This window comes from Rhinatrema bivittatum, chromosome 5 (genome assembly GCF_901001135.1).
Source record: "Rhinatrema bivittatum chromosome 5, aRhiBiv1.1, whole genome shotgun sequence".
Taxonomy (NCBI): domain Eukaryota; kingdom Metazoa; phylum Chordata; class Amphibia; order Gymnophiona; family Rhinatrematidae; genus Rhinatrema; species Rhinatrema bivittatum.
Window position 1 is genome coordinate 280,754,192 of NC_042619.1, and position 27,734 is coordinate 280,781,925.

Sequence of the window (27,734 nt, forward strand, 5' to 3'; positions counted from 1 at the left end):
CAGGGAGCCCAGGTGAGCTCGATGCCGAAGCACCGAGGCAACTGTCAGGCAGGGTTATAAGGGCACACCCAGAGCATAGAGTGGACATAGGAGATGGACTGGGCCTGTCAGGAGAGCCAGCACTAGAGGGACCCCTGGTGGTGAGGCGGTTGCACAGCAGCCACAGCCGTAACACCTAGTAGTAATGAGTTGCAATAATCTAGTTTGGAAAAGATTATTGCTTGCAAGATTGTTCTAAAGTCCTGGGCGTGGAAAAGTGGTTTAATTCTTTTCAGAATGTGTAATTTGTAGAAGCAATCTTTGGTGGTTTGGTTAATGAATGGTTTGAGGTTGAGACGATTGTCTAAGATGGCTCCTAGATCTCTTACGTGGGCTGTTTATTTATTTATTTATTTATTTATTTAATAACTTTTATATACCGGCATTAGAGAGGCACATCATGCCGGTTTACATATTAACAAAAGCGAGGAAAATACATTATAACAGGGAGTTACATTATAACAGGGAGTGAGGAAGGAGTGCGGGTGGTTTTGGGAGTGTGTTATTGTTTTCCGGTGATATGAGCAGGAATTCCGTTTTCGAAGCATTGAGTACGAGGTTTAGGCTGGTGAGGAGAAGTTTAATTTCTAATAAGCAACTGTCCCAGTATTCCATTGTTTTTGAGATTGATTCTTTTATGGGGATCATGATCTGTACGTCGTCTGCGAAAAGGAAGTGTTTCAGGCTTAATTTTGTAAGTAGTTGACATAGTGGTAGCAGGTAGACATTAAAGAGCGTGGGTGAAAGTGATGAACCTTGCGGCACCCCTCTGTTAGAAGGGTGGTATTGGGATTCTTTATTGTGAATTTTGACTTTATATCCTCTGTTTTCTAGAAATGTTTTGAACCAGTTTAGTGTAGCACCTGTCAATCCAATGTTTGCCAGTTGTTTTAGAAGGAGGGCGTGGTTGACGGTGTCAAAGGCCGCCGAGAAGTCAAGGAGGATTAGTAAATATGCTTGGCCTTTATCAATTCCAGAGAGGAGGAAGTCCGTGAGTGAGAGTAGTAGCGTTTCGGTACTTGCGGCTTTGCGAAAACCATATTGGTTTGGGGACAGAATACTGTGGTCCTCTAAGTAGTTGGATAGTTGGGTGTTTACCAATTTTTCCATGATTTTAGCTATGAATGGGAGGTTGGAAATAGGGCGGAAGTTGTTGGGATCACATGCATTTAGATTTGGTTTTTTTAGCAGTGGCTTAATTGAGGCAGTTTTTAGGTCATCTGGGTAGATACCATGTGATAGGGAGCAGTTTATGATATCTGCTAGGGTTTTTGATATAGTGTCAGGGATGAGAAGAAGCATTTTGGAAGGGATTTGATCAAATGGGTGTGATGACGGTTTCATTCTCTTTAACACCGATTGTATCTCTGTGACTGTGATGGGTTCGAAAGCGTTAAGCTGGATGTCTTTGTTTTGGGGGAGATATGTGTTATCTGGAGAAGTAGTGTTTGGAATCAGCTGATTAAGGAGATCAGATATTTTTTTGTTGAAATGAAGAGCCAGTTCGTCTGCTTTAGTCTGGGCTAGTTCGGGTGGGATATCTGGAATGATAGGTTTAGTGAGGCTGGAAACGAAGGCGAATAGAGCTTTTGAGTCAAAGATGAGATGATGAAACTTCAGGGCATAGTAGTCTCTTTTGGTTTTCAGCGTGATACTTTTGTAGAGATGAAGTGAGCGTTTGTAATCAGAGAGTGAGGCCGGTGAAGGGGCTTTGCGCCATTTTCTTTCTTTCTGCCGAAGTAGTTGTTTGAGCTTTCGCAGTTCATCATTAAACCAGGGTTGTCTTTTGGATGCATTAGAAGACCTTATTTTGGTTGTGAGAGGGCAGAGAGTGTTTGCTATAGATTTTATTTTGGACCAGGATTGGAGGGCTGAGTTGGGCGAAGAGACATCAATGCGTGGTAGATCCGTTGTTAGAAGTTTGCTGAGGTGTTCCGAGGTGCAAGGTTTTCTGTATAGGAAGGAGGGTCTTGAGTTGAGATTGGAGTCTGATCGTGGTAAAGAAAAGCTGGTGGAGATTAGAGAGTGGTCTGACCATGGGACTTTTTTGCAATTTGGTTGTTTTGTAAGAGAGATACCGGAGTTTGTAAAGAAGAGATCGAGCGTGTGGCCTGCTTTGTGAGTGGGTTTGTTGATTTGTTGTCTGAAGCCCATCGCTGACAGTGCGGTGAGGAAAGCTTCACAATTTGTTGAAAGGGGGACTTTGTCAACATGTAAGTTGAAGTCGCCCAGGATTATAGCAGGGGAGTCAAGATTGAGATGCAGAGTTATGGTTTCAATAATAGGTGAGGCGTCTGACTCTAGTAAGCCTGGAGGGGCATAGACTAGAAGGATTTGGAGATGTTCTGATTTGAACAATCCTATTTCTAGTTTAGTAGCTGTGCTGATGGGGTGGTGTGTGAACCTTAAGGATTTTTTTGCAGCTAGGAAGATACCCCCTCCTCTTTTTTTTTGTCTTGGGATGGAGAAGAAATCGTAAGTCTGTGTTGGAAGTTGGTTAATGAGGGTGATGTTGGTGGATTTGAGCCATGTTTCTGTTATGGCGCAAAAGTCTGGGGTTGTGTCCTGCAGTATGTCGTTGAGTATAAGAGTTTTGTTGGTGAGCGATTGAGCGTTGAATAGGATTATGGTGAATAGGGTGAGACCTAGGAATTGTGTAGTGGGGGATATCATGATTGGGATGAGTGATTTGTAGTTGCGTGGGCAGTAGTGCATAGTTGTTAAAGGTTGGATCGGTGCTGGATGAGTGCTGCTGGAGACTGGATGATTGCTGCTGGAGGCTGGATGAGTGCTGCTGGAGGCTGGATGAGTGCTGCTGGAGACTGGATGATTGCTGCTGGAGGCTGGATGAGTGCTGCTGGAGACTGGATGAGTGCTGCTGGAGACTGAATGAGTGCTGCTGGAGACTGGATGAGTGTTGCTGGCGACTGAGTGAGTGCAGCTGGAGATTGGATGAGTGCTGCTGGAGACTGAATGAGTGCAGCTGGAGGCTGGATGAGTGCTGCTGGAGACTGAATGAGTGCTGCTGGAGACTGGATGAGTGCTGCTGGCGACTGAATGAGTGCAGCTGGAGATTGGATGAGTGCTGCTGGAGACTGAATGAGTGCAGCTGGAGGCTGGATGAGTGCTGTTGGAGATTGGATGGGTGCTGCTGGAGACTGGATGAGTGCTGCTGGAGACTGGATGAGTGCTGCTGGCGACTGAATGAGTGCAGCTGGAGATTGGATGAGTGCAGCTGGAGGCTGGATGAGTGCTGCTGGAGACTGAATGAGTGCTGCTGGAGACTGGATGAGTGCTGCTGGCGACTGAATGAGTGCTGTTGGAGATTGGATGAGTGCTGTTGGAGATTGGATGAGTGCTGCTGGAGACTGGATGAGTGCTGCTGGAGACTGGATATGCTGCTGGAGGCTGAATGGGTGGATGAGTGGTTGCTGAATAAAAGGATAGGGGTGAGTAACGGCTCTGGCTCTGGGACGCTCCAAGGGGCGCGCTAAGGGGCAGGCCCCTTAGGGCGCGCGATGCCTCCGAGATGCGCCGGAGTTTAAAGGGGGCAGTAGCCACCCTCTGATAGGCCTGATGCCTGCTTAGAGGCGCGGCTCACTCACCACGTTGCGTCCTGCGGGCCTGGTTCTCAGCTCGGGAGCGGCTAAATAGTTTTTGTTTTGTTTTAGATAGCTTTATCCTTTGCCTCCCATCTCTCCTGCACGGCTCACCTCGAAGTGGCTGGTGAGCAGGCTCTTGCCCCGGATGGGCCGCGCCGATCGCGCAAGCCTCGGCAGGGAGGAGGAAGCGGTTGGGTGCGGGTGGGCGCCGAGTTGTAGGCCGCCGAAATGGACGCCACCGAGATGCGCCGGAGTTTAAAGGGGGCAGTAGCCGCCCTCTGATAGGCCTGATGCCTGCTTAGGGGCGTGGCTCACTCACCGCGTTGCGTCCTGCGGGCCTGGTTCTCAGCTCGGGAGCGGCTAAATAGTTTTTGTTTCATTTTAGATAGCTTTATCCTTTGCCTCCCGTCTCTCCTGCACGGCTCACCTCGAAGTGGCTGGTGAGCAGGCTCACCAGCCACCAGGCATGCCACGCCTCCCGCGGCACCTCTTCAGAGTTCCTCTGGGGTCGAGCCGTGGCCCAAGGACACACATCTCCCAGGAGTGGGATCGCTCTCCTAGCGCTCCACAACAATTTTGTATTTATTTGTTTTCCTACCTAAGTGACCTTATCCTCTTGACACCTAGTTCTTGCTACCTTCCCACCCCCCTCCCTGCCCCGTTCCATTTCCCTCCCCTCCCGTTTCTTGTCCTGGGGTGTACCTGTAAACAAGTTATTCAGGATGTTCAGGTTATTCATGATGTGCATAATGGGATTATCATTAATGGTTAACTGTGTGTTAGGTGGTGATTACCTGGTGTTGGATGTGGATTAGTTAGAATCTGTGGGCTTTCGCCTCGCCAAACAATAATCATCTTAACGTCAAGCCTGCTAAATAGCAGATATCCAAGTAATGCCAGATATCAGAGTAATGCCATATATCATATATCAGAGTAATGCCCAGAATACCTTGAACTCCTAGCACATTTAAGTCCAAGGAAGTAGAGGAAGTGACGGGATTACATGTGCATAAGCGAAACCTTAGGAACCTGGTGGATTATTTGATTAGTCGCAGATGGTATGAGGCGATTTGTAGAGTCCCGGCTCAGTCCGGAAATTAAGGTATGCTAATGACTCTTTAGGAAGCAGTTTCACATAGACCGACCAAATATATACAGTCTGTTTGCCATATTTGGTAGACCTTTGCTTTGCAGTCTGAAATTCCAGGTGAAGTAGCTTTTGAAATTTGTTTCCATATGATCGTATACTGTGGAGTCGGTGTTGTCCATTGTGCTATGATGGAGTCCTTTGCCATCAGCAGAATTTTCTTGAAGAGTTGCATTTGATATTTGTTAAGTGTGTAAACAGTAGTATCAACCAGTCCAAAAAGCCAAATTCTTGGATCCATTGATAGAGAGATGCCTCACATTGACATTTCCAGCGCCTTTAGATGATTCCACAAAACCTGCACTGCTGGACAAGACCAAAACCCATGGTAAAGGTCTGGAGTAGCATCCGAGCACCGTGTACAATGTTTATCCAGTACCACTTCCATATAAAAGGCTTCTCTTTGGGAATAGTATGCTTGATAGTAAAACTTGTATAGCTTGTCCCGTAAAACCACATTTTCTATAATGCTAGGAATGTTCTGGACGCACATGTGAAACCCCTTCTACGTTAGTTCCTGCAGGAGCCAGCTATTCCATTTTAAGATCGCAACTACAAAATCTGGAAGATGGGTTAGAGTTATGAACGCTGAGTAGAATTGAGAACATGTGTGTCGTTTGCTGTCTAGCCCCTGCAGCAAAACCTGGAATTTTTGTGAAAGGGGTAATAGTGGATGTGCTAACAGCGTCTCTGAGATAAAATGTCTCAGTTGTAGGTAACAATAAAAGTCAGCATGTGGTAAGTGATATAGCTCCTGTAGCTCCTGAAAGCTAAAGACGTGTATAGGGTTTGTGTCCATGTTGAGTACTTGAGAGATAATTTTCAAGCCTTGCAAAGCCCATCTCTTGAAAGGTTCTTCTACCATTCCTGGTATGAATAAGGGACATCCCTGGATATGTAGGCATACAGTGGACTCCCGAGCCACTTGAAATAGCTTACATATTTTTTTCCATACCAAACGGAAGGGACGAACAATCACACTGGTAGTAATGTATTGAGGTATGGATGTACCCGGAATCTGCAGTACTACACTTGGAGTGAGTGGGGCCAACCGAGTTTTGTAGAGCGCTACAGGGGAGCAATGCTCTGTATCATAAATCCAGTCTCGTATGTGGCTCAGCAAACTAGTATAATTATATGCCATTAGATCTGGACAGCTGAGTCCTCCCTTTTTTTAGACCTTATAAGAACCTGCAAAGTAATCCATGCCTGTTTTCCCCTCCATAAATACTTATTAAGTTCAGCTTGTATATCGGCTACTTCTCGTTTCCTCAACCAAATTGGGAGCATGGCGAAAAGGTATAGCCATTTTGAAATTTCCATCATTTTTACTAAAAGAATTTTCCTGGAAAGGGAGAGCAGCAGGTTCCGCCATGACTGCAATTTAGTGAGCAATTTTTGTTTTAAAGGTGTGACATTTAATGAATATAATTTCCATAGATCCGCAGGAATATAGATTCCTAGGTATTTGAGCGAGTTTGTAACCTACTTCAAAGGGAAGGTCCCAGGCCATGTGGGACTTCAGACTTCAGATTTATCCACATTTATCTTTAGGCCTGCGAATCTGCCAAAATCCTGCTGGATACGTAATACATGAGGCAGTGCGGAGACTGGATTACTCAGGATCAACAACATGTCATCAGCAAACGCTGCCACTTTAAAAGTCTCTCCATTTAACTGCATCCCCTGTAACTCCGAAGATAGAGCCCGTTTCCGCAGGAGAGGCTCTAAGTAAAGGATATATAAAATGGGAGATAAAGGACACCCTTGATGCACCCCTCTTTGAATAGGAATCCCGGCTGAGATAGTATCATTCGCTGAAATATGAGAGACAGGGTTTCTGTATAAAATAGAGATAGCCTTGATGATTTGACTCGGGATGCCAAAACGCGCCATGACTGAGAACATATGCCCATGATATCCGGTCGAAGGCTTTCTCCGAGTCAAATCCCATTGCCAGTGCCTGCACCTGGTGACGATGGGACGTCTCAATTGCTGCGAGTAATCGGATAACATGAGCTCCTGCATTTCTTCCCCCCACAAAGCCTACTTGATGTTGTGTTATAATAGAGGGTAATACCACGCCCAGTCAGATAGCCAGAATCCGCACATAGAGCTTTAAGTCATAGTTTAAGAGGGAGATGGGCCTGTATGATACTGCTTGGAGCAAATCTTTCCCAGGCTTGGGTAAAACTGTTATATACGCTTTGTTAAAGGCTGGTGGAAAGCCCCCCTCCCACCAAGTGTTGTTAAAGAAAGCGACTAACAGGCCCACAACATGGGGGCTAAGTATCTTATAGTATTGGGCTGGAAAACCATCCGGTCCAGGTGACTTGTTGCTTTTACTAGTTTTAACTACTCAGTTCCCTCTCTGTGATAGGCCTTGTTAAGGACTCCTGTTGCACAGCGGATAATTGGGGCAAGTGAATGCCTTGGAAGAAAGTTTCTTCATCCAAATGGTCTCCAACTCTATCCTCACGATACAGCCCCTCATAAAACCTACGGAGAGTTTCAAGGACCTCCGAGGTTTTCGTAGCATGATGATCTGCCTCATTTTTTAAGCCGCTGATATAGGTTTTTTTTCCATTTAATCGCAACTAGCCTAGTTAATAGTTTACTTGTTTTGTTACCATATCAGAAAAAGTGATGATCCGAGACTTGGAGTGTTTTTTTGTGCCCGCAAATGTAAGTGCGTGTTAAGTGTATTAAGGCATGCCCAATACATCGCCTGGTGAGAAGAAGAAGGGGTTACCGCTAACTAATGTTTTGCTAGCTGGAGTTGGGATTCTAGTGTTAAAATAGTTTTATTAAGTTGTTTACTTTTCTTAATCGTGTAAGCTATTATTTCTCCCTGGAGTACTACTTTACTCGTCTCTCAGAATAACGTGGGATTGTCAGAATGCTGACTATTGTGCTCCGCATATTCTCCCCATTTCGTTTTAAGAAATTGATGGAAGTCTGTATTGTTATTTAGGTGCCCTGGGAGATGCCACGTTTTCTGGGCGTTCTGCTCAGTGGTAAACCATAAGTCCACCCATATGGGGTCATGGTCTGCGATGACAATAGTTCCTATATCTGCCTCTGCTAACTTAGCAAACATTTGATCTGTGAGAAGAATGTAGTCTTTTCTAGACAATGTCTGGAGACATGGGTGTATTCCCGCACGTCCGGGTGCAATATACGCCAAAGATCAAGGAACCATAACCGTTTACATAATTGCACTACTCCCGATTCTTGTTTCAATCGGTAACCATTTGGAATCTGGGACTTATCTAATTGGGCATCATAAACACTATTCATATCACCCTCAAACGAAAAACAAACAGAGAACAAGACAAACGAGCAACAAAGAAAGAGAAGCATAAACAAGACAGGAACGAATTCCACCTGCAGGCCACTCCAAGCTCAGGAAAGACATCATCCGAGGGACCAAAGGCCTGACAGGAACAGAAGGCTCGGGAGCGTTGAAGATACAGGAGCAAGACACCAAGGAACCTGGGACATCAGGAAGCGGAAGATCAAAGATGAGACACCAGGACACCTGGACGGGGACCTCATGCAATCAAGACATGACACAAGAAGACGAGACGATGAGGAGCTCCATGAAGAAGACCTGACGGAGCTCTAGCAGGCAGGAGCCTCCAGAGTTAACTCCGATGCAAGGCAAGGCACAATGGCAAGACCAGCCCTTTTATAGGGCTGTAGCAGGAAATAGTCCATAGGTGGAGCCCAGGGCATATCTGGCTGTGGGCCCTTTAAATTCTGAAGAGAGGCGCGGCCGTGTGCCTAGAGGCAGGAAGCTGGCTGTGCAGGACCGTGGACAGCGGTCCTGCACCGACGTAGCGTCAGAGGTAGCAGGGCTGGGCCTGAACGCAGGCCCCGATGACGGCAGCAGCTCGAGCCGCTGCAGGAAGCCCCGGGGGCGGCTCCAGCCGCCAATTGAACCTGGGGATGCGGCCTCCTGCCACGAAGATCATAAAGGCGGCGGCGGCGGGTTCCAGCCGCGAAGAGGATAGAAAGTCCGCGGCTCCGACCGTGGTGAAGCAGGATACCAAGGGCGGCCTCTGGGCCACGTGAGGGAGGAAAGTCCGCGGCTCTAGCCGTGCAAGAAGGCCCGACTCCGTCGGCAACCAGCCACATCGGGAACAGCATGGGGGGAAGGTGAGTGCCTGCTCGCGGGGATTAGCTCCGCGGGCAGGGTTCATAACAATAGCATTGAATGAAGAGGTAGACCTGGTGGAAAGAGGATAACCAATGGGACAGTACTATACCAGGGTACAAATTAAACCACAATGATAGGGGGGCAAGGAGGTGTTTTATGTTCGGGATGGCATGGAAGCCAAAAAAGAGCCTATAAGAAACTAAATCACAGTAGAATCTTTATGGGTAGAAATCCCAGGTGCATATCATAAGAGTATAACAATAGGAGTATACTACTGTCCACATGGCCAAAATGAAAAGACAGACAATGAAATACTAAGAGAAATTAGGGAAGCTACCAATTTAGCAGTGCAGTAATAATGGGAGATTTCAATTACCCAAATATTGACTGGCTAAATATAATATCTGGGCAGGATAGAGAGGCAAAGTTCCTGGATGGAATAAATGTCTGCTTCATGGAGCAATTTTTTTCAGAAACTGATGAAATAAGGAGCTATTTGAGATTTAATTCTTCGTGGAATGCAGGATTTGGCGAGAGAGGTAACGGTGGTGGGGCCATTTGGCAGTACTCATCTTAACATGATCAAATTTGAATTAATGACTGGAAGGGAAAATAAGTACATTTACAGCTCTAGCACTAAACTTTCAAAAGGGAAACTTTGATAAAATGATGAAAATAGAAAAAAATTGAAAGAGGCAGTATGAAAGGTTAAGAGTGTGCAACAGGTGTGAACATGTTAAAAATACCATCTTTCTGGTGCTCTATGTCAGTTAAATAGGTTTCTTGAAGAAAACCGATATTGGCAGACTGCTGTTGTAACGAGGTCAAAATTTTCTTCTTTTTAATTGGGGATCCTATACCACATACATTCCATGACATGAATTTCAAAGACAATTTACCCATTATTCAAAAACAGGTGATATGAAAAAAGATCAAAAAACCGAATTACCATGATTAGACGGCACCTCTCCAGCTAAGGTCACCGCCCTGATGCCAATCACATAGTAAAGAGTGCTCACTCGCATTACCTGCCCACCACTTAAAAGTGTATCCCCTATAGATCCAAGCCCCCGTCTACCTCTCCCTCCCCCGAAGTCCTAAGAACCAAAAGCCGAGTTGTATTCCTCTGAGGGCTTTAACGTTAATAAATGTAAAGATTTTCTCTCTCGCTGAGTTTAAAGTCCTTCGAAGAAAGACATCTACAACACCTAAATAAGCCCTTAATTGTTGATGAGATTAGACTGAGCATTCAGATGGTGAAACCCTTAAAGGCATCTGGTATGGACGGCTTTAGGGCCGAGTTTTATAAGATTTTGATTGACGATATCCCTGGGGTACTAAAAGATCCTTTTATGGACCTCCTGACAAAAGAATGCTTTCCCCCCGGTACAAATAAAGTGGTTATCACAGTACTACCCAAACCAGGCAAGGATCCCACTAGGGTTTCCTCTTATAGGCTGATTTCCCTGCTCAATTTCGACCAAAAACTGTTGGCTAAGATCTTGGCCGATAGATTGGCCTTAGTGCTTCCAGACCATATTGGGAAGGGCCAAGTGGGGTTTGTGCGGGGACGTTATGCTATAGTTAATGTCCGTAAATTATTGACAGACATTTCTCTCTATTCAACCCATAACATGCCCTTTCTGACGGTCAGTTTTGACGCAGAAAAGACATTTGACAGGGTAGAATGGCAGTACTTATTTTCGGTTTTAGACCAGATGGGCTTGGTAGGCCTTTTTTTACAGGGTATCCAACTGTTATATACAGACCCGATGGCCGCTATCACTGTTAATGGTGCATTGTACCCAGATTTTCTTATCAAATATGGGACTAGGCAAGGCTGTCCCCTGTCACTGCTACTATTTTTGTTATCTATGGAGCCGCTATTATTAGCAATCCAGAAGTCTGAAGAAATTCAGGGGCTACCCATGGGCTCTTATATCTTTAATTCTCACAGGTAAGCAGGATGGTAGTCCACACATATGGGTGACATCACAGGATGGAGCCCTGTACAGAAAACTTTTCTGTCAAAGTTTCTTCAAAGCTTTAACTGATACTGGCACACTGTATTCCACTGTTTTTGGTTATTAAAAAATAAATTTAAATTAATATGAATACATGATTTAACAAATACAATAAAACATCTAAAATAGTTATGTGCAGGCCAAGAAAATAGTTTTAATTACTATTTTTCTGGAAAATTCATAGTTAAAAGATTATGCATGTTATATTATGGTTTTGTGAGACTAAGATTTAAATTTGTTTTTATCTATAGTATGTCTATGCAAAAAGAAATTCTACTAAGGTACAGAATGATATTGTTCAAATTGTCAACCTTGCAGATGCTGTAAGTTATTTTTTGCATATTTAATTTTGAAAGTTATTCCTAATGAAGTTTTTTCTTTAGCTTATTTTAGAGAAAAAAAACTGTTTAGTGGTATTCTACACTCTTTATATACATCAAAGATTTTCTATTTCCTTTGCACTGCTATTAGAAGAAATAAATGATAGAACCTGAGACAATGTAATAAGATGTAAAAGCTAGCATTTTCTAAGATTGTAGAAGTCCATAAGAATGGTGTCCTTTTTCAACTGTTTTCATTAGAGCTATAAAACTGTAGACTGTAACTTAAATGGAATCTTCATTTCAATTCTAGTCAATCAGAAGTACATTGTTTCTTGATGGTATATATTGTCATTGCTGTAAACTGCAATTCATGTTGCTCCTGCTCTTATTAGGCCTTGAAAACTGCTAATTACCTAAGTGCAGCACATAATTATAATATACAAGCCTATTTGCTTCTGCTATATGTGGATGGCAACAGATTGCATCTGTTCCCACCCACAGAGCTGGACACTCCCTAGACCTAATTTTTATTAACCCCTCTACTTTTGCCAGTCCCACTGCAAATGTATCTACAAAAGAAGTCCCTTAGACCACTTTTTGATCTTCTTTTCAGTGAATTTGAGTTCTCTTTTATTTGGCAGTGAGTTGGAGAAAATAGCAAATAGATGGGGGGAATCCCAGGTCCCTCATTTGCCAAACGATAAGAATCTAGCATCATATCCTTTTGGGGCAAGGGGCCGCAATAGAGATTACAGATGTTTTTATCCCTATAGGGGAACGACTACTCAGAGGTCTCATCCTCTCAGTAGGTCTCAGTCCTTTCGGGCAAGAAAGCCTCAGAAGATTGAGGGCTCTTGGAGCGCAGCATCTCAATCTTCACAAAGAAAGTGTGCAGACTCATCTACTGGTGTAGTAGATAGGTGGGCATCTATGTTGCTTTTATTAGAGGAGGGTCCAGATCACGTTGGAACAATGTGCCCTGGAAGTGATTTGGGAAGGTTATGCTATAGAGCTTCTTTGCATTCATCTGGATGCCTTTATGGTCTCTCCCTGCAACTCCCTACAGAAGAGAGTTGCAGTGGAGACTACCTTAAGGACACTGTTGGACTTAAAGGCTGTAATTCCTGTTTCTGAATTGCAAGAAAATTAATTTTGTCATATCAAAAAAGGAAGCATCTTTTTGGCCCATCCTGGATCTCAAAGGAGTCAGTTGGCATTTGTGAGTGACTCATTTCCATATGGAAACTCTGCGCTCCATAATAATGGAAGTCTAATCAGGGACATTTCTCATGTCTCTAGATCTGAGGGAGGCAAATTATATTCCCATTCAACAGGAATATCAATGAGTCCTGCGGTTTGCCATTCTGGGGTGTCATTATCAGTTCCAGACACTTCCCTTCAAGCTGGCAACTGAACTCAGGACCTTCTCCAAAGTCATGGTGGTAGTAGTGGCATTCTTGCACAAGGGCGGAATCTTGGTTCACCCATATCTGGATGACTGGTTAATTCCAGCCAAAAGTATGGAAGAGAGTCATCTGGCTTCAATATAAGGTGGTCTCATTACTGCAAGAAATAGGCTGGGTGGTGAACCTGGCCAAGAGCAGTGTACATTTGTCTCAGATGCAGGAGTATTTCGGCATTCATTTTGATATGAAACATGACAGAGTGTTTCTGCTGGAAAGTTGCATTCTGAAGTTGATTGCTCAAGTTTAATCCCTGAGAAGGGCTATTCGCTTGACAGTGTGGTCAGATAATCAGGTTCTGGGTTTGATGGCAGCCACCTTGGAGGTTGTACCTTGGGTGAGAGTGCACATGCATCCTCTTCAGCGCTTGTTGCTTTCCCGGTAAATTCCACAGTCTCAGGACTACATGGTAAAGCTTCCCTTGCCATTAGAGGTGAGCATCCACTTACAGTGATGGTTGCAGGTGGATCATCTGAAGAAGGGTGTTTCCTTAGAAATGCTTGAATGGTTTGTGCTCACAATAGAATCAAGCCTTCAGGGTTGGGGTACTCACTGTTAAGAATTGCTGGTGCAAGGTTGCTGGAGCACTGAAGAGCATTAGTGGACCATCAATTGATTGGAAGCTCATGCAGTTTGGCTGGTGAGATTGAGTTTTGCCAAGTGTCTAGAGGCTTGGATGGTCAGAATAATGTTGAACAATGTAACAATGGTGGCTTACATCAATCATCATGGTGGAACCAAAAGTCAACAAGTGTTGGAGGGAATGGGCAGAGCAACATCTCCTAGACATATCTGTTTCCCACATTGCCAGAAAGGACTGACTTTCTCAGCAGACAGAGCTTGGACCCAAGAAAGTGGGAGTTATTGGATGAAGCTTTTCAACTCGTAGTGGATTTGCTGGCGATCTCAGTCTACATGAAAGTTCCACAGTTCTTAAGCTGCAGAAGAAATCTGAAAGCACTGGGTATCGATGCTCTTGTTCAGGCGTGGCTGCAGGGCAGGTTGCTATATGCCTTCCCTCCATGGCTGCTGCTAAGTAGAATCATGCAAAATATTCCAAGCCAGGCCTAAATCGTGCTTCAGCTGGCTCTGGATTGGCCTCAGAGGCCGTGGTATGCCTATTTTCAGAGGTTACTGGTGAGCAGTTCTCTCAAGCTGCTGCTCTGGAAGGATCTGCAGTAGCAGAGATCCATTCTACATGACAATCCGGATTGATTTTGTCTTATGGTTTGGCCTTGAAAGGACTCAGTTATTGAAGTGTGGTTATTCTGCTGCAGTGATTTCCACTTTGCTTCGGGCTAGGAAATTCTCTACATCTCTGGCTTATATTAGGGTTTGGAAAGTTTTCGAAGCCTGATGTCAGGAGCTAGATTCTTACCCTCTCAAGGTGGAAATTCCATTTAATTTTAGAATTAAATGCAGGAAGGTATACTTAACATCTTGTTGTAAGAGGTGAGTCAATGGTGGGCCTTTGTCTTCCCATCCAGATGTATCCTGGTTCTTGAAGGGAGTTAAGCATCTTCTTCCTCCTTTGTGGAACTTTAATTTGGTCTTGGATTTCTTAGCAGGGCTTACGTTTTGACCACAATGTAGCCTCTCCTTGAAGCTATTTACCTTGAAGACAATTTTTCTAGTGGCAATCTGTTCTGCACATCGGGTTTCTGAGCTCATGCTTTTTCTTGCTGTGAACCATTTCTGCGTGTGACTCCCAGGTGGAACAACTTCAGCCAGTGCCTTCCTTTTTAACATAAGTAGTTTTGGAATTTCATTTTAATTAGTCTATTTCTCTGCCCATGCTGTACAATAATAGGGATGAGAGTGATTATTGTCTCCTACATGCCTTGGATGTCAAACAGCATCTTATGCAGTACTTGGAGGTTAGTAAACCTGACAGGAAGTCAGATCATGGTGGAGGCAAACAGGGTGAACCAGCGACATGGGCAACTAAAGATCATTGGGTTAAGGAAGTAATCGCAGAGGCCTATGTGGATGCCGATATTCCTTTGCCAAAGCAGATCTGACTGCATTCAATGAGGGCCCATGTGGTATCATGGGCGGACATTCAATTTTTGTCTCCTGTCGCAATTTGCTGAGCGGTGACATGGTCTTCTTTGCATAACTTTTCCAAGCATTATCACTTGGACATATGGTCTCAGGAGGAAGCAGCCTTTGCACGTGCGGTGTTGTCTGGACTGCGGGCAGCCTCCCGCTCTGTTCAGGAGTACTTTTGGTACATCCCAGTGTGGGGACTGGCCTGCCTGAATGCAGAGGAAGGAGAAATTACTACTTATCTGATAATTTCCTTTCCTCTAATAAAGGCAGGTCAATCCCTAACCTGCCCTTGGCTGCCAATTTTTGCCTTTTGGTTCGCTCCTTAGGTGCAGATGTTGCAGAGAGTTATGCCTACTACTCATTGGAGGATTGATGAGTGTCTTAACTGGTCCCTTAGTTTACTGAAAGTTAATTCTTTTGTCTGAGCTCAGTGTTCCTGTTGGTTGGAAGCATGTGTGGTTGAATAATAGTCATGTTCAATTATAATCAGTTGGTCCACAGTTTGGCTTTTTTAGAGAATACTGGCAGGCTGATGTTGGGGCAGGGCTATATGTCCGTGATGTCAGTTTTTACTCCATCTCCATCGGCTGGTAGAGGTTCACAACCCACTTGTGGGGACTGGCCTACTTTTATTAGAGGAAAGGAAATTATCAGGTAAGTAGTAATTTCTTCTTTTCAGGTAAAGATTACCTACTGCAACATAAGTAGTGATTTAGTTACTTTTGGGGAAGAGAATGTTTCTTGTTGCTTGCCAATACAGAGAATGTTATTTCCCTGTACGTACCAGGATCAGTCCAGACGGTGGGTTATGTCCCCCGTCCAGCAGATGGAGTCAGAACAAGCTTCGAGGGCGTCACCATAGATACCAGTGCACCCTCTGCTGGAGCTCAGTATCTTTCTGACTGCAGCAGATGAGAGTTGGGGAAGCGGCTGCTTCCCCAGGGCTTACAGGAATTGGGTCTTCTTCTCTTTTTTTCTTTGCCTTTGTTTCACAGTTTGGATCATGTTTATAGAAAGTTAAAAAAAAAAAAAAAAAAAGGTTAACTTTTGGGGAGGCGTGACTTGTAGTTTGTTCTGCCTCCTTCTCTGCGGTCCTTCTGTTTCCTATTCCCCTTCCCTGGAATTGTGGGGGTAAGTTTTCTTCTATTTTTATGTGCCTTGCCTTTCAGGTATTTTTGGTTATTGCGGCACTGCTTCCACAGCAGTCCCTCTGCCACGTGGAAGCCGGTGGTGCCGGCCTCTCCACGGCGGCTTCGGTCGTCCCGCGGCCCCGAGTCGACTTACTTTTCTTTTTGCCGGGGGCCTTGCAGTAGGGAAGGGAGATTCCCCTGCTGCCGTTCGGGACGACGCTGCGGGTTGTGTAGGCCATCCCGGGCCCCCCCGCGGCACTTCTTCGCCTCAGGCGGCTTCCTTTGGGCCCCCCCCCCCCCGCGGCGCTTCTTTCCTCTCCCGGCAGCCATCATGCCACAGCCGTCCCTGGGTCGAGGATATCGCGCAAGGGCATAGGTGCTAGGTGCCTCCCCGGTGGGGAAGGCACCTCGGAGCCAGTCAGCTCTTTCTCTTTTTGCCCTCAGCGCGGCCGGGGCAGCGCGGGCCAGCCCCTCCGCCCTCTTTGGCGGGAACGGCGGCCATCTTTGATTTGCAGCGTGAGGAGTTTCCTCACGTGCAGGAGGAAGGAAGAGACTCCCGGGAGGGCTCTCCCCCGATTTTGTCACCTGCAACCCCCTTCCCGGACCAGGGAACCTCAACGGGCTCACCTGCTGCTATTCCCTCGGGCTTGCCGAGGTTCTCGCCGGAATTTATCTTCCTGATGCACAGCGCTTATTGGCAGAGCCTGCCCACGGGCCCTCCCCCCGCGAAGGCGCCGCGTCTCTCGACTGCGCCATCTGACCTCGTGGGTTTGGCGGCCCCGGTTCGGGGGGGGGGGGTGATTCTCCAGGCTCTACGGACCCTGCCCCTCGGGACGCTCATCCGGAGGGGGATGACCCTCAAGCACTACGCATTTTCCAGAGGGAGGAGTTAGATGATCTGATCCCTCAGATCCTTGTGGAGCTGGACCTGGACCCGCCACCAGACCCACCAGCGCCAGTGGCCCCGGTAGTCTCGACGTCCTCTAAAAAAGGGGGATCCGGTCCTTGCTGCTCTGAGGCCGCGGCCCTGGGCCTTTCCCACGCACGACTCCTTCCTGCAGCTCCTGGTTAGTGAGTGGGACTTTCCGGAGACCTCCCTAAAGGTCAGCCGAGCGATGAAAAAATTGTATCCACTCCCAGAAGACTTCCTGGAATTTATCAAGGTACCGAAGGTGGACTCGGCGGTATCTGCTGTCACCAAGAGGACAAGCACAGCATTGCGGGACACCCAGGACCGCAAGTTGGAGATTTTTTTCTCAAAATGGTCTTTGAAGTCTCTGCACTAGGGATGCGTGCGGTCATGTGCAGCTCGCTTGCACAGAGGGCCAGTCTGCGCTGGGTTTCAGCAACCGTTCACATCTCAGGATTTGCCTCCCGAAGAGACCGACCAGGCGGACCGCCTGGAGTGTGCCATAGCTTACGGGGCAGATGCTCTGTATGATCTCTTTAGAGTTCTGGCGAGGTCCATGGTGTCCGTGGTGGCGGACCGGCGGCTGCTGTGGCTTCGTAACTGGGCGGCGGATACATCCTCCAAATCAAGCCTTGGCTCCCTTCCATTCCTGGGCAAGTTTCTCTTTGGGGAGGACCTGGTTCAAATCATCAAGTTCCTGGGGGAGAATGTGGTGCATCGACTCCCCGAAGATAGAAAACGCTCCTCCCGGTCTTTTGCCTCAGCCAGAACCAGGGCCAGGGCACAGCGGCGCTACAGGGCCTACCGGCAGCCTGGCTCTCGCTCCACCGTCGCCAGGTCTCAGCCCTGGTCGCGTTCCTTTCGTGGGAGGGAGGCCCCTGCGGGATGGTCCAGGGCAGGGGCACCCTCCCTCAACGTCCATGCAATGATGCCAGAGTAGCCCACTTCTCGACTCCCAGCATCGGGGGATGACTCATGGAATTCTACGAGGAGTGGGTAAACATCTCCACAGACCAGTGTGTCCTGGACACTATAAGGAATGGCTACGCTTTGGAGTTGTCCGCCCTCCGAGGGACAGGTTCCTCTTCTCTCCCTGTGGTTCGGTCCTCAAGAGGATGGCGGTGCAACGAACACTAGACCGGCTGCAGAACATAGGGGCCATTGTCACCGTCCCCTTCGGCGAGGTGGGCTTGGGACATTATTCCATCTACTTCGCCGTGCCTAAGAAGGACGGTTCTTTTCGGCCCATCCTGGATTTGAAGGAGGTAAACAAATCCCTGCGAGTCAGCCGGTTCCGCATGGAAACGTTGCGGTCGGTGATTGCAGCAGTGCGCAAGGGAGAGTTCCTTGCCTCCCTGGATCTGACGGAGGCGTACCTGCACATTCCCATCCTTCCGGCTCACCGGCGTTATCTCCGCTTCAAGATCCTCGGTCAGCACTTTCAATTCAGGGCCCTGCCCTTCGGCTTGGCGACCGCCCCTCGTACCTTCACCAAGATCATGCTTGTGGTGGCGGCGGCCCTTCGAAAGGAGGGTATCCTAGTGCATCTCTATCTGGACGACTGGCTGATTCGCGCGGAGTCCTTCGCACGCGGGCAGGCTTCAGTGACCAGGGTTGTTCAAGTGCTCCGCTCCCTGGGCTGGGTGGTGAATCTCTCCAAGAGCTCCCTCGTGCCCTCGCAACGCTTGGACTTCTTGGGAGCGAGCTCCGATACACGGCAGGGCATGGTGTTCTTACGTCCGGACAAGGCCCAATCCTTGAGGGAACACGTACTTCGGTTTTCTGCCTTGTCAGAACCCACCGCCTGGAATTATCTTCAGCTCCTGGGAGTGATGGCCTCCATCATTGACATGGTGCCCTGGGCATTTGCGCATCTGCGACTCCTGCAGGCGTCTCTCCTCTCCCGTTGGAAGCCAGTCTCTCAGGAGTATCAGGTGATTCTACCTCTTTCAACGACTGCTAGGGACAGCCTGGTGTGGTGGTTGGTCCCGTCTCAACTGGCTCGAGGCATCTCGCTCGAGGTGCCCAATTGGGTGGTGGTGACCACCGATGCCAGCCTCGTGGGATGGGGCGCCGCCTGCGATCGAAGCGCCACGCAGGGGACGTGGTCACCAGCGGAGGCGAAGTGGCCGATCAATCGCCTGGAGACCAGGGCAGTACGTCTAGCGCTCCAGCGTTTTCTTCCCATGGTCTGGAACAGAGAGGTAAGGACTCTCTCAGACAACGCAACCACCGTGGCCTACATCAATCGGTAGGGTGGGACGAGGAGCAAGCATGTCTCCCTCGAGTCAACGCTTCTGATGGAATGGGCAGAACTTCATCTCGTCAGGATCGCGGCCTCACACATCGCCGGGGTGGTCAACATTCAGGCGGATTACCTGAGGCGTCAACAGCTGGACCCCGGAGAGTGGTCTCTCTCCGACGAAGCAATGCACCTCCTGGTTCGCCGTTGGGGGACTCCGCACCTGGATTTGATGGCGACCTCCCTCAATGCCAAGGCCCCCCGCTTCTTCAGTCGCAGGAGGGAGCGCGGCGCGGAGGGGGTGGATGCCCTGGTCCTTCCGTGGCCGTCAGATCAGCTGCTCTATGCCTTCCCTCCCTGGCCCCTTGGGGGCAAGGTTCTTCGCAGAATAGAAAACCATCGAGGAGCCGTAATTCTCATCGCCCCAGAGTGGCCCCGTCGTCCCTGCTTTGCAGACCCTCTGCAACCGGCGGTGGACGGCCCGTTTCGACTGGGACATCTTCCTCGTCTACTACACCAGGGCCCGGTATTTTTTGAGCAGGCAGAACTCTTCTGTCTTGCGGCATGGCTTTTGAACGGCGCCGCCTCTGTCGCAGGGGCTACCCGGAGGCGGTGATCTCTACTATGCTGCGGGTCCATAAACCTTCCACCTCCGTTGCCTACATTCGAGTCTGGAGGGTCTTCGAGATGTGGTGTTCCAACCACGGGGCCCGGCCTACGGAGGCGACGGTACCCTTGATTCTTCAGTTTCTTCAGGATGGCTTGGATAAGGGGCTCGCCTATAATTCACTCCGCGTGCAAGTGGTGGCCCTGAACTCCCTGATACAGAAGGAGATCTCTCTACCTCTTCAGCCGGACATTGCACGCTTCCTCAAGGGGGTCAAGCACCTGCGACCACCGGTCAGGGATCCCTGCTCCTCTGGGAGCCTCAACCTTGTTCTTCGGGCCCTGTCGGGCTCGCTCTTTGAACCGCTCCGTGGGGCTACCCTTAAGGACCTTACTCTCAAGACGGTATTCCTCGTAGCCATCTGTTCAGCTCGCCGCATCTCGGAGCTGCAAGCATTGTCCTGCAGGGAACCTTATCTTCGCTTCTCGGACACAGGAGTCTCCCTTCGTATGGTGCCGTCTTTACTCCTGAAGGTGGTTTCGTCTTTCTACTTGAATCAGACGGTGGAACTTCCTGCGTTCGCCTCCGATGACCTGAGGTCTCTTCGTCACTTGGATGTCCAGCGCGCCCTGCTACACTACCTGGAGGCTACCAATGACTTCCGGGTATCTGATCATTTGTTTGTGCTCTGGTCGGGGCCGAAGAAGGGATCACAGGCATCGAAGACGACCATTGTGCGCTGGATAAAGGACGCCATTTCCGCGTCTTACATCGGAGCGCGTCGCATCCCGCCTCTGGGCTTCATGACTCACTCCATGCGCTCTCAGGTGGCGTCCTGGGCGGAATCTCGTTCCGTATCCCCTCAGGAAATTTGTCGTGCAGCGACATGGAAATCGCTGCACACCTTCTCGAAACATTATCGACTACACCTGGCGCCTTCGACTCCTGGGCACTTTGGCGATCAGGTTCTCCGAGCAGGTCTCTCAGGGACCCACCCGTAATAGGGAAGCTTGGGTACATCCCACTGTCTGGACTGATCCTGGTACGTACAGGGAAAAGAAAATTATTCCTTACCTGCTAATTTTCGTTCCTGTAGTACCAAGGATCAGTCCAGACACCCACCACTCTGGGATTTTGGCTCCTGCTCGGGTTCTTACATGTAACTGTCTTTTCAAGTTTTCTTATTGATGTTCACAGCTCCTCACAAGTTGGCTGGTTGTGGCCTATCGTTGACTGTTCCTCGTTGTGTTTTTCTATTCCTTCATAGTTAAGTGTACTTGATCCAAATTGTTTTTTGCTCTGATTGGGCTTTGCTATTCGTTACACTGAGCTCCAGCAGAGGGTGCACTGGTATCTATTGTGACGCCCTCGAAGCTTGTTCTGACTCCATCTGCTGGACGGGGGACATAACCCACCATCTGGACTGATCCTTGGTACTACAGGAACGAAAATTAGCAGGTAAGGAATAATTTTCTTTTATCCTAATATTATTTTGTAGATTCTATTGGTGGATTAAACATGGAGAAAGCTTAGAGAACATACTGAGAGGAGTTTATTTTTTTTATTTATTTATTTATTTAATTATTTAATTAAAGGCTTTTATATACCGGAGTTCATGTACTCATACATACCGCTTCGGTTTACATAGAACCAAAATTGGAAGTTGGAAAATTACATCAAACAAGTGGGTATAAAATAACAAGGTTAACTTCGTAGGAACTTAGAGCTTAAGGTAAAGGAGAGAACAGGAACAAGTCAGAGTTGTTATAGATCAATGTAAATAGCTAAACAATAAGTATAAATGCTTATAAATTTCAGTCTACAAAGCTAAGGATTGCATTAGGAGTTGTCATTATGTGTTAACATTTTTCTATTCCTTTTCAAGTTACAGTTGGAATATAGTTTGAGTATATTTGGTTGTAAGAGTGTTTATGTTTTGTGACATATATCTGGAAGTCACCTATATTAGTTACAGGTTGGTGAGAGAATACTAATGCACCCAGATTGTAAGAGAGTCTACAATAGCTTTGTATTATACATTTTATTCCATTTCCCATTGAAAGTGTTTTAACTGTCCACTTTTGGAATTATGCTGGGGAAAATTGTATGGAGGTCATACAAATAGTTGGTGTCCACAGTTAGAAAGGGCTTTTTCTAGAATAGCAGATGCACGTTTCTTACGAGAATAGCAGATGTACTTGTAGTCAAGCTCCATGTAATAGTAGCTCATCTTGGAGAATGTCCTAGGTCTGTTAATCAGAATTATTTAAAGTGTTTTATAAGTAAGAAGCGGGAGACTGGTGCCTGCAGCCGTTCTGTTTCAGCCCGGAACAACAGCTGAGAGGCCCACGTGAGGGGAGGAGCCGGAGCGCAGTTAAAATCGGCGCGAGAGAGCTGACACACTTGGGAGACTGGTGCCTGCGCCCTTCTGTTTCAGCCCGGAACAACAGCTGAGAGGCCCACGTGAGGGGAGGAGCCGGAGCGCAGTTAAAATCGGCGCGAGAGAGCTGACACACTCGGGAGACTGGTGCCTGCAGCCCTTCTGTTTCAGCCCAGAACAACAGCTGAGAGGCCCACGTGAGGGGAGGAGCCGGAGCGCAGTTAAAATCGGCGCGAGAGAGCTGACACACTCGGGAGACTGGTGCCTGCAGCCCTTCTGTTTCAGCCCGGAACAACAGCTGAGAGGCCCACGTGAGGGGAGGAGCCGGAGCGCAGTTAAAATCGGCGCGAGAGAGCTGACACACTTGGGAGACTGGTGCCTGCGCCCTTCTGTTTCAGCCCGGAACAACAGCTGAGAGGCCCACGTGAGGGGAGGAGCCGGAGCGCAGTTAAAATCGGCGCGAGAGAGCTGACACACTCGGGAGACTGGTGCCTGCAGCCCTTCTGTTTCAGCCCGGAACAACAGCTGAGAGGCCCGCGTGAGGGGAGGAGCTGGAGCGCAGTTAAAATCGGCGCGAGAGAGCTGACACACTCGGGAGACTGGTGCCTGCAGCCCTTCCGTTTCAGCCCGGAACAACAGCTGAGAGGCCCACGTGAGGGGAGGAGCCGGAGCGCAGTTAAAATTGGCACGGCAGCGGCGCTCCACCGCCGCCGGCACGGCTTGGTCCGGCTTAGTCCGGAGCAGGCCGAGCAGGAGGAGAGGCACCATCTTCAACTACTGAGCCATTGGACTTGGACAGCACCGGTAAATCTCTATTTCTAATTTCCCTTTTTCCTTGTTTTTCTTGTTAACAGTTAAGAAACTGTTCAGGAAGGTGACTGGTGTGTTTGTCAAAGACTGGGAGATGATTGGTGTGTGAGAGACAGAAACTGGTCATGGGGGCATGACTGGTATGGTGTGTGTGTGAGAGACATGGGCCCTAAGGAAGAGGACCATGAGTATAGAGCTTAGCCACTACTGCTGCTTCTGGTGTGTGCTACAGCCTGCATGGAAGAGGAGTAGGAGAGCTGCTGGAGGGGGTAAGTAAAGGTGGCTTTTTAAGTTTATTTTTCTTGATTGACTGCAATTTTAATTATTTAATATTATGTGATGTGTCTGCTTTTTTTGAAATATTTTATTGGTGTTTGCAGAATTTTTAATAGTTTTTATGAGTTTTTAATTGTTGGATGTTATTCTGTTCATAGTTGTTGTGAAACATTTATTCTGCTTATTAGTATAGTTTTACAATTATTTCTGTGTGGGGATCTATAGCTGCTTGCTAGTTCTGTTTTCCTAATAAGAGGTGTATTGATTTTTAGGGCCTGATTTAATATTTGTAGTGTTGCCTTTTCATAGATAGGGTTGCTTCTGTTTGAGTGTATTCCATAATACAGGTGTAACTGTGTGTGGATTAGTTTATGTGCATTACTACAGATCCTGGGAGTATGTTAGGTCGGTTCTGTGTCTGTTACAGAGATATTTTACTAGCATGTATGTGTTTTATCAGTCTTATTTGTTGCATTTTCTCAAGAGGACATGCATTGGTGGTAAACTGCTGTCTTTTCATAAGTAGGGCTATTGAGCCTGAAAGTAGAAGGAGTTTGAGTTGCTGTTACTGAGATGATACCAGAACCAGAATATCTTTTTTATAGAGTGAGTTGAATGGGGAATGTCATAATTCTACTTTACATCCATTATTGTGGATCAGGGGGGTTCCCGTGGATGCAAACTGTACATTTACATCTAGCCCTGTGACGATCATGGGTCAGTGTGTCACGCACAGAAAAAAGGTTGAGAACCACTGATCTAGATGACATCCTGGTGTTTTCACAAGACCTCCAGAGCCATCACTTGGACGTCGCCAACGTCCTACAATGCTTAAGAGATAACCAGTTATATGCCAAACTGGAGAAATGCTCCTTTCACCAGGAGTCTGTCCCATATGTGGTCTCAAGCCAAGGGTTCCAGATGGATCCACAAAAGACTAAGAGTATTAGGGATTGGCCTCAGCCAACGGGTCTTAAGGCGCTTCGAAGATTCCTGGGTTTTACTAACTACTACAGGTAGTTCATCCACCATTATTCAACACTGACCGCCCCACTCATAGTTATGACTCGAAAGGGAGCCAATCCCTCCCAGTGGTCACCTGAAGCCATAACCGCCTTTCAAGAGCTTAAGGAGGCATTCCTACGAAAACCATGCTTGCGTCACCCCAATCCTAGACGACCCATCATCGTCGAAGTGGACGCTTCAGATGTCTGTGTTGGCGCAGTCCTCAGCCAGCACTTAGCCAATCACACCTTGCACCTGTGCTCATTCTTCTCTCGACGCTTCTCTCCAGCGGAGCGTAATTATGGATTCGGGGGCAAGGAATTACTGGTGATTAAACTGGCCTTTGAGGAATGGCGTTACTGGCTCAAGGGAGCACAGCACCAAATCACGGTATATACTGACCACAAAAACCTCGAGTACTTGCACCATTCTAAAAGCCTTAATCAAAGGCAGGCCTGTTGGTCTCTCTTTTTTCCCGGTTCAATTTCCTCCTGCAATTCCGGCCAGCTAATAAGAACACCCGAGCCAATGCACTCTCCTGTTCATTCACTACTGAAGATGTTCCAGACGTTCCACGGCACATCATCGATCCAACGACATTTCTTCTCTCTGCCACACTCACAGTGCCATCGGGGAAGACAGTGGTTCCCCGACCACTTCGAAGGAAGATCCTCTGCTGGGCGCATGATTCCTTGCTCGCAGGCCACCCCGGACAAAGCTAGAACTTTTGCCACTCTTCAGAGGTTCCACTGGTGGCCAACCATGAAAAAAGACGCAGAAGCGTATGTAGAATCATACCCCACTTGCACCCATCAGAAGCCACCGGGGCTTCTTCAGCCTTTTCCTGCACCTAGTGAGCCATGGACACATATAGTCATGGATTTCATTATGGATTTACCCCATCCAGTGGCAACAATACCATTTGGGTCACCGTGGACTGCTTTTCAAAGATGGCTCACTTCGTGACGTTATCTGGTCTAGCTTCGGCTCCGGAGTTAGCGATATTGTTCATTCGCCACATCTTTCGCCTCCACGGACTCCCAAGACATATACTCTCTGATCGAGGGGTGCAATTTACAATGAAATTATGGAGGTCTAAAAGCTCTAAAAACATGGCTTTTCGAACAGGTTTATATTGATTATCTTGAAAAAAAGGACTAATTGGTTTAAAGAAACAGTATTTTCACTTTTGTTTTATGTTCTTTTATTAATAATTGATTAACAATTTTATTTTTTATCATATTTTATTATACCTTTTAGATATTTTAGTATGATTTTATAACATGTAAACCAGGGGTCGGGAACCTTTATGGCTGAGAGAGCCATGAACGCCACATATTTTAAAATGTAATTCCGTGAGAGCCATACAAGACCTACCAAATTAATTTAGTACAACCCCTTACTCTCCTGACACCCCCCAAGATCTGCCAAATTAATTTACTACAAACCCCCCCCCCCCCCCCCCCAAGACCTGCCAAAAGTCCCTGGTGGTCCAGCGGGGGTCCAGGGCTCGCAGACAAATCTTTAATAAAAAAGTAAAAATCTAACAAAACCCTCCACCCTCCTGACGCCCCCCAAGACCTCTAAATTAATTTACTACAACCCCCCCCCCCCAAAGACCTGCCTAAAGGTCCGGGAGTGATCTCCTAGACTTGGGCTGTCGGCTGCCAGTAGTCAAAATGGCGCCGACGGCCCTTTGCTCTCACTATGTCACTGGGGTCGACCAATGGCGGCGGTAGCCCCTGTGACATAGTGAGGGCAAAGGGCCGTCAACGCCATTTTGATTACTGGCAGCTGACGGCCCTTTGCCCTTACTATGTCACAGGGGCTACCGCCGCCATTGGTCGACCCCAGTGACATAGTGAGGGTAAAGTGCCGTCGGCGCCATTTTGACTACTGGCAGCCGACAGCCCAAGTCCAGGAGATCGCTCCCGGACCGCTCCTGGACCCCCGCTGGACCTCCAGGGACTTTTGCCAGGTCTTGGGCGGGGGGGGGGGGGTCAGGAGGGTGGGGGGTTGTAGTAAATTAATTTTGGAGGTCTTGGGGGGCGTCAGGAGGGTGGGGGGTTTTGTTAAGATTTTTACTTTTTTATTAAAGATTTGTCTGCGAGCCAGATGCAGCCATCAAAAGAGCCACATCTGGCTCGCAAGCCATAGGTTCCCTACCCCTGATGTAAACCGTTGTGATGTATATTATGAACGACGGTATACAATAATCTTTAAATAAATAAATGAAAACAAGAAATTTGACATAGCCTTGGACCTCACATTAGCCTACCACACGCAGGCCAATGAACAGACAGAGAGGACGAACCTTACTCTAAAGCAGTTTGTTTGGGCATATGTAAACTCTCGACAGAATGACTGGTCCGATGTATTACTCTGGGCCAAGTGTGCCTTACACTCCCACCATTCTGCATCTACTGGATCATTGCTCTTCCAAATAGTATACGGACGCCAACCTCTGCCTTCTCTTCCAGTAATCCCTATCTGTGTCGTCTCCGGCAGCACAGGCTTCTGTGCAAGAGTTACACCAACTTTGGGAAAACACCAAACTCCTTCTCCAGCAAACCGCTCAGAAAGCAAAATGATTCTACAATGCCCATCATCAGGCAGCTCCTCATTTGAACCCCGGAGACAAAGTGTGGCTCAGCACCCACTTTATCCGCATGAAACTGCTCCCAGATACATCTGTCCTTTTCCTGTACTTCGCCAGCTGAGCCCGGTCACTTAGAGCCTTCGTCTATCCACATCACTCAAGATTCATACCACCTTCCACATCTCGCTATTAAAGCCACTCATCCTGTCAGAATTCTCTAAGAAACCACTTGAGCCCCAACCTCTGGCTGCTGAAGAGGATATAACATACCAGGTTGAGGACATCTTGGATGTGAGGAAGCATTGGGAATATCTGATTTCATGGGAAGCATTTGGCACCGAAGAGAACAGCTGGGAGCCTGCAGTCAATATCCTTGACAAAGAGCTGATCAAACAGCTCCATGCTTCTCACTCAAGAAAGCCAAAACCCCTGGGGGGGGGGAGCCTAAGAAGGGGGATACTGTTACGCCCGTCGGTTGCAGACTGCTGCGACCGTTCTTGCTCACCTCTTTCTTTACAGCATTGACTCCTTTGGGTAGACTTGCGGCCTCCGCCAGCTATTGCCTGCCTGCCTACCACTCCCAGGCCTCCCTGGACGGCATGGACGCTGACGATTGCCATCTTGCCCTCGGAATCCCTTAGGCGTGCACGCACGGGCCAGTCTTAAGCACGTCTTGGCGGGAACCTCGGGGATGTCCCTCCGGATGACTTCATTCCACCAGGATATTTATGTTGCATCCATCAGTCGCAGACGGCTGCGACCGCTCTGCCTTACCTCTTTTCTTCCCTTTTCCTCCTCCTTGGGCAAGATAGCTGCCTCTGGTACCGAGTGCTGAAACCCTCAGCATCTCCAACTCAGCATGGGCGTTCCAGACCACCATGCTTCTTCCTGTGGCCTCCTAGAGCGCGCGTGTGCACATTGCCTACGCTCAAATACACGTCATGGCGGGAAACTCGGGGGAGC

General features: G+C 47.8%; 1 protein-coding gene across 1 annotated transcript in view; it reads left to right on the top strand.

Moving 5' to 3' along the window:
- LOC115092769 (disintegrin and metalloproteinase domain-containing protein 9-like) overlaps window positions 1-27,734 on the top strand; it is a 461,831-nt gene that overhangs the window by 244,974 nt on the left and 189,123 nt on the right. Inside the window, exon 8 of the mRNA XM_029604072.1 lies at window positions 11,226-11,297. Coding sequence (XP_029459932.1) covers window positions 11,226-11,297 — 72 coding nt within the window. The remainder of the gene's footprint in view (window positions 1-11,225; window positions 11,298-27,734) is intronic.